The sequence below is a fragment of the Rana temporaria genome, chromosome 4 (assembly GCF_905171775.1).
Source record: "Rana temporaria chromosome 4, aRanTem1.1, whole genome shotgun sequence".
NCBI lineage: Eukaryota > Metazoa > Chordata > Amphibia > Anura > Ranidae > Rana > Rana temporaria.
In genome coordinates, this window is record NC_053492.1 from 29,650,395 (window position 1) to 29,661,721 (window position 11,327).

General features: G+C 44.6%; 1 protein-coding gene across 1 annotated transcript in view; it reads right to left on the reverse strand.

Moving 5' to 3' along the window:
• The window catches only part of LOC120936065 (cytochrome P450 2G1-like), a 36,552-nt gene extending 28,218 nt beyond the window's left edge, over nt 1-8,334 (reverse strand). Inside the window, exons 1-2 of the mRNA XM_040348166.1 lie at nt 8,167-8,334; nt 3,785-3,947 (exon numbers count right to left, since the gene is read on the reverse strand). Coding sequence (XP_040204100.1) covers nt 3,785-3,947; nt 8,167-8,334 — 331 coding nt within the window. The remainder of the gene's footprint in view (nt 1-3,784; nt 3,948-8,166) is intronic.
• Nucleotides 8,335-11,327: the final 2,993 nt, after the last annotated feature.

The window sequence follows — 11,327 nt, forward strand, 5'->3', positions numbered from 1 at the left end:
AACTTCAGCTTTTTCACAGATGGCATCAAGTTACCATCCAAAATTTGCTGAAATTTTATTGAATCCATTTTTCCTTCTACTCGTGAAATGTTCCCTGTGCCACTGGCTGCAATACAAACCCAAAGCATGATTGATCCACCCCCATGCTTAACAGTTGGACAGAGGTTCTTTTCATTAAATTCTGTGCCCTTTCTTCTCCAAACGTACCTTTGCTCATTCCGGCCAAAAAGTTCTATTTTAACCTCATCGGTCCACAGAACTTGTTTCCAAAATGCATCAGGCTTGTCTATATGTTCATTTGCAAAGTTCAAACGCTGATTTTTGTGGTGAGGACGTAGAAGAGGTTTTCTTCTGATGACTCTTCCATGAAGACCATATTTGTACAAGTATCTCTTTATAGTGGAATAGTGTACCACAACTCCAGTGTCTGCCAGATCTTTCTGGAGGGATTGTGCAGTCAAACGTGGGTTTTGAATTGCTTTTCTCACAATCCTGCGAGCTGTTCTGTCTGATATTTTTCTTGGTTTTCCAGATCTTGCTTTAGCTTCCACTGTTCCTGATGACTGCAATTTCTTAATTACATTCCAAACAGAGGATATTGACATCTGAAAATGCTTTGCTATCTTCTTATAGCCTTCTCCAGCTTTGTGAGCGTCAACTATTTTCAGTTTCAGTTTTCTAGACAACTGCTTAGAAGAACCCATGGTGCTGATTGTTGGGGCAAGGTCAGATGAGTCTGGGCATTTAAAACCTTTGAGATTGACATCACCTGGTCTTTCCAGACGATGATTGAGAACAATCCATGACACTGGCAGGTCTCAGCTTTGCAAAGGGGGCATGCTATAAATTCTGCAGGGTGCCCAAACTTTTGCAGACACCATTTTTTTGTTTTCTGTAATTTTGAAAGTGTAAATGATGGAAAAAAATCTAACTTTTTTTGACATATTATAGGAATATCTAATCTGTAATTTGATGCCTATTGGAGATTTTTCCATCTTTCCTTGGCTTCGTTATGCACATTAATTTTTACCTGGGGTGCCCAAACTTTCGATCCCCACTGTATATATATATATATATATATATATATATATATATATATATATATATATATATATATACATATACACACAGTATATATAGTAACCTGGGGTATCTCTGGAATGACTGCCAGACAGTTTGGTGAAAGCAAAACAGTTCATTTATTTTAATCGCAACTAAACCAAAATGACAGCTTACTTCAGCCAAAATAAATAAACAGTCCAAATCTCGGGTCCTCATTGAAAAGATTGATAGCAGCAGGAGCCATTGGCTACTGCTGCTGTCAATCAAATCCAGTGACGCAGGTGCTGGGGGGGGGGGGGGCAGGGCTGAGTCCTGCTGTCTGTGTCAATGAATGCAGCAGCAGGACTCGGGAGTTCCCCCATGGAATGCGGCTCTCCACGGAGGCACCTGGAGGAGGAGTCCGATGTGCTGCTAAGGGACCCCAGAAGAGGAGGATCAGAGTCGCACTGTGCAAAACACTTGCATAGCAGAGGTAAGTATGACATGTTTGGTATTTTAAAAAACAAACCTTTACAACCCCTTTAAATGGTCAGTTTACCCTAAAGTGATATTTTTGCTACAGCTATAGCCTTGCAGGGTGAGTGAGCCCCTGGATTCCCACAATATATACCTTTAGAATTAGATCTATGCTGTAAATCTTGATTATGTTTATGTCCACCACTTGGGAGTTTCTTTTCACCATTGAGGTAGTCTCATCCTAGTACCTGGGTGAACGAGCTTTGCCAGGTCACCTGAAGAATTGATTCTGCCTGACTTTGCCTAAGTGGACCAATATTGACGGCCTTTGTCTGTAGCAATGCACCTGGGGGGGGGGGGGTTCAGGGATATTTGAGACCATTTTCTTTAGAGAAGGACCAAAGGTAGACCCAAAGGTATTTTGTGTTCACATTTTGCAAATCACACTGTGAGCTCTTAAAAAAAAAAATTGTAAAAAAAACCCTGTAGAACAATTGTAAACCCTGGTTTTCTCCCATGTCAATATATAATATATATATATATATATATATATATATATATATATATATATATATATATATATATATATATATATATATATATATATATATATATATTACAGGTCATTCTCAAAAAATTAGCATATTGTGATAAAGTTCATTATTTTCTGTAATGTACTGATAAACGTTAGACTTTCATATATTTTAGATTCATTACACACAACTGAAGTAGTTCAAGCCTTTTTATTGTTTTAATATTGATGATTTTGGCATACAGCTCATGAAAACCCAAAATTCCTATCTCAAAAAATTAGCATATTTCATCCGACCAATAAAAGAAAAGAGTTTTTAATAAAAAAAAAGTCAACCTTCAAATAATTATGTTCAGTTATGCACTCAATACTTGGTCGGGAATCCTTTTGCAGAAATGACTGCTTCAATGCGGCGTGGCATGGAGGCAATCAGCCTGTGGCACTGCTGAGGTGTTATGGAGGCCCAGGATTCTTCGGTAGCGGCCTTAAGCTCATCCAGAGTGTTGGGTCTTGCGTCTCTCAACTTTCTATTCCCAATATCCCACAGATTCTCTATGGGGTTCAGGTCAGGAGAGTTGGCAGGCCAATTGAGCACAGTAATACCATGGTCAGTAAACCATTTACCAGTGGTTTTGGCACTGTGAGCAGGTGCCAGGTCGTGCTGAAAAATGAAATCTTCATCTCCATAAAGCTTTTCAGCAGATGGAAGCATGAAGTGCTCCAAAATCTCCTGATAGCTAGCTGCATTCACCCTGCCCTTGATAAAACACAGTGAACCAACACCAGCAGCTGACATGGCACCCCAGACCATCACTGACTGTGGGTACTTGACACTGGACTTCAGGCATTTTGGCATTTCCCTCTCCCCAGTCTTCCTCCAGACTCTGGCACCTTGATTACCGAATGACATGCAAAATTTGCTTTCATCCGAAAAAAGTACTTTGGACCACTGAGCAACAGTCCAGTGTTGCTTCTCTGTAGCCCAGGTCAGGCGCTTCTGCCGCTGTTTCTGGTTCAAAAGTGGCTTGACCTGGGGAATGCGGCACCTGTAGCCCATTTCCTGCACACGCCTGTACACGGTGGCTCTGGATGTTTCTACTCCAGACTCAGTCCACTGCTTCCGCAGGTCCCCCAAGGTCTGGAATCGGTCCTTCTCCACAATCTTCCTCAGGGTCCGGTCACCTCTTCTCGTTGTGCAGCGTTTTTTGCCACACTTTTTCCTTCCCACAGACTTCCCACTGAGATGCCTTGATACAGCACTCTGGGAACAGCCTATTCGTTCAGAAATTTCTTTCTGTGTCTTACCCTCTTGCTTGAGGGTGTCAATGATGGCCTTCTGGACAGCAGTCAGGTCGGCAGTCTTACCCATGATTGCGGTTAGGAGTAATGAACCAGGCTGGGAGTTTTTAAAAGCCTCAGGAATCTTTTGCAGGTGTTTAGAGTTAATTAGTTGATTCAGATGATTAGGTTAAGAGCTCGCTTAGAGAACCTTTTCATGATATGCTAATTTTTTGAGATAGGAATTTTGGGTTTTCATGAGCTTTATGCCAAAATCATCAATATTAAAACAAAAAGGCTTGAACTACTTCAGTTGTGTATAAGGAATCTAAAATATATGAAAGTCTAATGTTTATCAGTACATTACAGAAAATAAAGAACGTTATCACAATATGCTAATTTTTTGAGAATGACCTGTATATAAAAAACTCCCTACAATGCACAGATTTTCCTTACCATAACCATCCGCCAGTCTTTCTGATATCGGTAAGGATCCACGAGAACCAAATTGATGAGAATTATTGATCAGGGCCTCTTTAATAGCTGCATACCCACAAAGCACTACCACTGGTTTAGAACCAAACCAGATGGTGAAGATGGGCCCATACTGCTTGAGCAGCTGTAAGAGAAAACACATATAGAACAGTTAAATTGTTTTCATGGTTGCCTAGCCTGAGGCACCCTTGTCACATCTTTTGAAGTTCCAAGGAGCTATGTCCTCTTTGACAACAAGCAGCCACTAAAATGGCCCAAATAGCAGGATCACTTTTCTCCTTGACCATGCCTATGGCCCCGTACACACGACCGGATCTGTCCGCTGATATTTGTCCGACGGACAGTTTCAGCGGACAGATCCGGTCGCGTGTACAGCCGACCGGACCGGATTCCCGGCCGAGCGGACTTTTTCCAGCGGACTAAAATTTCCTAGCATGCTAAGAAATCTGTCCGCTGGAAACCTGTCCGTCGGATGTGTTCGGTCGTCTGTACAGACTCACCGGACATGTCCGACCGCCATCCCTCGCCTGCGTCGTACTGATTCGACGCATGCGTGGAAGCTTTGAACTTCAAGGCCGCCCACGTCATCGTCGCGGCGACGGCGCGGCCACGTCCCTGCGTATTGTTTATGCTCGGATTTCTCTCTGATGGTGTGTACAATCATCAGACAGAAATCTCCGGGCGGACATGTCCGCTGAAAACGGTCCGGCGGACCGTTTTCAGCGGACTGTCCGTCCGTGTGTACGGGGCCTACGTGTCTCATGTTTGCTCCTATTCCTGATGTGCCTACCCCCTGTCAAAGTTTACTGCACTCATCGCCTTTAATTAGTGTTTTATTTCCACTGTCTGTTTGCAGGACCTAAACTGCATTGCGCCCATTAAGAATATGGAATAAGGAGAAGATACAACATCCAATTGGGATGTGGGATTACATGTCCCAATTATTAATGTTTTTGGTCTGTTAAGGTATGCTATTTGCCATAAAGCTTTTAAATGTATTTACTTGAACAGTTCCCGTATCTCCATTTCTCTAACTTTTGATGGTCTTGATATACCCTTATAATGCCTGGTACACACATTCAGTTTTATTCTGAAATACACCCCCCCCCGCTCTGCTGCTCCTACTAGCTTAATGAGGTGTATTTTCCTCCATTATCTGTGCCCCTTTCTGATGATCATGTGCTGGTCGGAGCAGAGGGAATATTTTTTTTTTTTTTTTTTTTTTTTAAGTGTATTTTGTGCGTGTACTCGAGACATGAGCCGGACTGCAGGAGTTGGGAGTAGGCAGGCCTCCCCCAGAGGCAATCTACCACCAATCTGCGGAGGGAATATTTATTCAGTTTTGGGTGCATGCCCATTTAGCTCCGCTCGCATGTTCTTCTGCCTTGGCTTCTTACTCCGCTCCCCACCCAGTAGTAGCTGGGGCCCGGAGAGTGAGATTTGAGAGGCTGTGAGGCGGGCGATGGCCAGAGAGTGGTTGATTGCTGCCATTACTAGTAAAAAAAAATATATGTCTCCGGATTTCATTTAAAAAACCTGGTCACCTTACACAGAGAGCCAGAACAGGGATCTGTCAGTGTAAACAAACAGATTAGGGGAGAAGAGAGAGAGATAGTCTGTTCCTAGTGATCAGGAACAGCGATCTCTCTCCTCTTCCAGTCAGTCCACTCCCCCCACAGTTAGAAACACCTCCCAGGGAACACATTTAACCTGTTGATCGCCCCTAGTGTTAACTCCTTCCCTGCCAGTGACATTTATACAACAATCAGTGCATTTAGCACTGATTGCTGTATAAATGTCACTGGTCCCAAAAAAGTGTCAAAAGTGTCCGATGTGTCCACTGCAATGTCGCAGTCCCAATAAAAATTGCAGATCACTGCCATTACTAGTAAAAATAATAATAATAAAAATGCCATAAATCTATCCCCTTTATTGTAAACGCTATAACTTTTGCGCAAACCAATCATAAACGCTTATTGCGTTTTTCTTTTTACCAAAAATATGTAGAAGAACACATATTGGTCTAAACTGAGGAAGATTTTTTTTTTTTAAATATGTTTTGGGGGTATATTTATTATAGCAAAAAGTAAAACATTTTTAATTTTTTTTTTTAAATTGACTTTTTTTTGTTTATAGCGTAAAGCCCTGTACACACGGGGCCAGAATCTCATCAGGAAAAAACCCTTGTTTTGACGTCATCACGGTGACGTCGTCATGTACGACGAGCTTGCGCTCGTCACATTCGATGCCGCTGTCGCTGCCATCTTGCTGCACCCTACCTATGCCTAGGAAGCTACCGCGCATGTGTCAAAGTCATTTCGAGCATGTGCGGGTTTCCACGGCGACAGGTAAGTATACACACACTCAGGTTTCTCGGCTGAAAAACTGCAGAGAATCTCATGAGGAGAAAATAGAGAACATGTTCTCTATTTTTCTCATCTAGATTCTGGGCAGTTTTCTTGTCGAGAAACCTGAAAGCCTCGTACACACGCTCGGTTTACTCGGCAAGAAAGCTCTGCCAGCAGTTTTCTTGCTGGTTCTTGCCGAGTAAACCAAGAGTGTGTATGAGGCTTAAGAAATAAAAACTGTAGAGGTGATCAAATACCACCAAAAGAAAGCTCTATTTGTGGGGGGAAAAAGGACGTCAATTTTGTTTGGGTACAGCATCGCACGATCGTGCAATTGTTAGTTAAAGCGACGCAGTGCCGTATCACAAAAAATGGTCTGGTAATTAAGGGGGTAAATCCTTCCGGTCCTTAAGTGGTTAAATCATGTTTAATTTGTCTCTGCTAGGGATGTGCAAAATTACCAATTTCGGTGCTGGCAACATTTTAGCAAAGCAAAGCTCTAAAACTCTTATGCCGCGTACACACACTCAGAATTTCCGACAACAAATGTTCGATGGGAGCTTGTTGTCGAAAATTCCAACCGTGTGTAGGCTCCATCGGACAATTGCTATCGGAATTTCCGACAACAAAAATTTGAAAGCTGGTTCTGAAATTTTCCGACAACAAAATCTGTTTTTGTAAATTCCGATCGTGTGTGGACAAATTTCGACGCACAAAATTCCACGCATGCACTGAATCAAGTACGAGACAGAAGCGCTCGTTCTGGTAAAACTAGCGTTCGGAATGGAGATAGCTATGACGGACTGAAAAGTATGAGGCTCACCAAACTTCTACTAACACGACTGGTATTGAACTTCCCTCTAATAGTGCCGTCATACGTGTTGTACGTGACCGTGTTCTTGGCGTTCAGAATTTCCAACAACATTTGTGCGACCGTGTGTATGCAAGACAAGTTTGAGCTAACATCCGTCGGAAAAAAAATCCATGGTTTTGTTGTCGGAATGTCCGATCGTCATTAGGGGTTTATTTACTAAAGCTAGAGAGTTCAAAATCAAACACATTTCTGCCTAGAAACCAATCAGCTTCTAACCTCAGCTTGTTTAAGTAAGCTTTGCCAATAAAACCTGGAAGCTGATTGGTTTCTATGCAGAAAGGGGCCTGATCTTTTCATTCTTCAGTTTTAGTAAATAAACCCCATAGTTTCACTAGATATCTCTTCTACACCTGGGTATTTGACCTAGGGCCGCCATCAGGGGGGTACAGGCATTACACCTGTAAGGGACCCAATGGTCCCCAGGGGCCCAGCTAGCCCCCCTCCCTATTTTTTTTAATTTATAAATTGTATTTATTTATTTTTTACTTTTTTTTGCATTACACCTGTAAGGGGTCCAATGGTCCCCAGGGCCCCCTACAGGCCCGGCTGGCCCCCCTCCCGGTTTTAATTTTTTTAATTGTTTTGTATTTATTTATTTTTTGCATTACACCTGTAAGGGGCCAAATGGTCCCCAGGGCCCCTTACAGGCCCAACCGGCCCCCCTCCCGTTTTTTGTTTTTTTGCATTACACCTTTAGGGCTCTTTCACACGGAGCGGACCGTTTCTGGGTCCGCTCCGTGTGTCCGCCAAAGCTCAGCGGGGATCCCCGCTGAGCTTTCGGCGGATAGGGCGGTCCCCGCACACAGTGCAGGGAACGCTCTGTCTCTGCTCCGCTGTTCCCTATGGGGGACCGGATGCAGACGGACCGTCTGTCCGTCTGCATCCGGTCCGTTCCGCCGAACGGAAGAAAAATAGGGTTTCTTCCGTTCGGAAAAGCGGATCCCGACTGACGTGGACGCTAGCGGATGCTCCATCCGCTAACGGACGCGTTCCCATAGGGATTCATTACAAGAAGAGATGACACTTTCGTCAGCACCACCCCCCCCGTTCTCTGCTCCAGGGGGCCCTGCCTAAAGCTGTGTAAGGGGCCCCAAAATTTGTGATGGCTGCCCTGGACTCACCTTGGGATAAAACTGATACAATGCAAAGCTCACTTGAAGCAGATTACCGATAAACGGCAGAGGGGTCGGTCCTGGAGGAAGCCGGAGCCGCATTTTCTGTATTCTCCATACTGAGATAATGAAGTAGAAGAGCAAAAACGAGCAGAGAGACAAAGTGAGGACATCCATTTCTGACAACCAAACAGAATTACAGAAATAGTCTATGCGTGTTTTTACTTCTATTGGCCAATCAATAATTAACATGTTGATGATTTGGATTATGTTGTATAACCTAATGTTTTTCAAAGCTTAGCACTCCCCAACAGATCAAGTTCCAAATCTCTCTTTTGTGAAAAAGGGGCCAGGAGATGAACAGGAGGAACAACTCCTGGCAAATGTAGAAGATTATCTGGCATCTGATTTTCCAGTTTTTCAAGTATTGCTCCAACCTCCCTGTAACATTAGATATCGAAGGATGAAAATAGTATTACAGATATGTTCTTAAAGCGGAGGTCCGGTAAAAAAAAAAAATGTACTAAAAGTCAGCAGCTGCTAACACTGTAGCTGCTGACTTTTAATAAGGACACTTACCTGTCCTAGTCGCCCGCGATGTCGGCCCCCGCCAAGGCCGATCCTCGATCCTGGCAGCTCCAGGCGCCGCCATACACAGTAAGGGAAACAGGCAGTGAAGCCGTACATGTGCAAGCAGCGCGGCGCTTTGTGAATGGGCCGGCTGCTTTCTGGGATACACACAGTTCCCAGAATGCAGCGCGCCCCATTCACAAGAAGAAACCGAGTGTAGGAGGAGGAAGAGAATCCACCGCGGAGGATGAAAATTTGCGTGAGGTTCCCCCACAGGATGATACCAGACCCTTCGGTCTGGTATGGATTTTAAGGGGAACACCTATGCCGAAAAAACGGCTAGGGGTTCCCCCAAAATCCATACCAGACCCTTATCCAAACACGCCGCCCGGTCGGTCAGGAATGGGGGTGGGGACGAGTGAGCGCCCCCCCTCCTGAGCCATACCAGGCCGCATGCCCTCAACATGGGGGGTGGGTGCTTTGGAGCAGGGGGGCACTGCGCCCCCCCACCCCAATGCACCTTGTCCCCATGTTGATGGGGACAAGGGTCTCTTCCCGACATCCCTGGCCATTGGTTGTCGGGGTCTGCGGGCGGGGGGCTTACCGGTATCTGGTGCCCCCCCACCCCAAAGCACCCACCCCCCATGATGAGGGCATGCGGCCTGGTACGGCTCAGGAGGGGGGCGCTCGCTCGTTTACACACAGCTCTCCCTGTTCTTAAGCTCCGGGGACCGATCGCGGGACTCCAGCGGCGATCGGATCCCGCGGTCAAGGGGCTTCGGACTTCGCCCGCGACCCACGGCTGGGCACTTAAAGAGGACATAAAGGTATGTGCTTGTGCCCAGCCGTGCTTCTGCCAACGTGTATCTGCAGGAGGCGTTCCTTAAGTGGTTAAGCCACCTGCAAATGGCTTTCTTTCAACAATGGCTTTCTTCTTGCCACTCTTCCATAAAAGCCAGATTTGTGGAGTGCACGACTAATAGTTGTCCTGTGGACAGATTCTCAAACCTGAGCTGTGGATCTCTGCTGTTCCTCAAGAGTTACCATGGGACTCTTGGCTGGACCTCCTGGCTGCTTCTCTAATTAATGCTGTTCTTGCCTGGCCTGTCAGTTTAGGTGGACAAACCAGGCAAGGAGAGCATTAATCAGAGAAGCAGCCAAGAGGCCCATGGTAACTCTTGAGGAACAGCAGAGATCCACAGCTCAGGTTTTAGAATCTGTCCACAGGACAACTATTAAGCCTCGTACACCAGGCCAGTTTTCCCGACGGGAAAAATGGGAGGAGAGATTTTGGCCAGGAATCCCGGCCTGTGTATGCTCCTCGCAGTTTTTTCCGACGAGAAAACTGCCCAAAAAGCGTCAGCCAAAAAAAAGAGAACCAACTCTTTTTTTTTTTTTTGCCAGGAAAACAAGTGGACCTTTGCCCGGCTGTTTTCATCCTATGCATTAAGGTAAAAAACACCTTGCTATGCCTGCCCCCCCCGTTTTACTTACCTGAGCCCTGAATTATTGTGGACGTGATCCCATGTTGCTATCCCCACAGCTTCTCGGCTCTTCATTGGATAGTTTGATAGCAGCGCAGCCATTGGCTCCCGCTGCTGTCAATCAAATCCAATGACGCGGCCGCCAGGGCGGGGCCGAGTCATACACTCGGTATGACACGGGAGCGCGCCCGCAGGGTTACCCCCTCTGGAGAGAGCTTCCTAGAGGGGGTTATCTATTGCAGGGAGGAACCGCCATGGTACCTCAGAAGAGGACGATTGGGGCCACTCTGTGCAAAACGAACTGCACAGTGGAAGTAAGTATGACATGTTTGTTATTTAAAAAAACTGAACCCATAGTATCACTTTAAAACTATAGTACACAGATAATGATGAAACACTAAAGGGGAAATATACAAAGGATATTAATGAAATTAACTAAAATAAGGTGCCATTTAAATGGGCATCATCCATTCAGTCACATTTTTTCAGAGAAAAAAAATTACTCAGTTTACATCCTGTTAACACATCTCTATTCAGTTCAGTTTACATCCATTTTTACCTCTGCTTGATTAAGCTGTTGCAGAGACCAATAGCAGGTTACAAAAGTATAAACAAAAAATGTTGCCTAAAAATGGAAATAAACAGAACAGATGAAAACGAATGGCATCATGTGTGAAAGTTATAGAGTGTACAATACTATGGTATATAATTGGAAAATTAATAATTCCTGATGTACTGACTGCATGTCAATTCATGAGGGCCTACAATTCCAAGAAAGTACAAATGCCCACCAAATGATCCCTTATTGGAAAGAAGACAGTCCAAGGTATTTAGTAGTACTCATGGTGAGTTTTTTTGAAGCTGCAATTTTCTTTGTCTCAGATTTTTGGAATATATAATTACACCGCAAAAAAACATTTTGATAGGTCTCCTGAGTATGTGGTTACCACAAGTGTGAGCCTTTTTTTACAGCCTAGATGCATAGAGGGGCCCACAATCCAAGGAGCACCTTTGGGCTGTCAAGGAACATAAATTATGCATCCGATTTCCTGACTACCTAACACATTTTTAGATGCCCTGGAGCCACCAAGAGTAGAAATACTTTGAAAATTACCC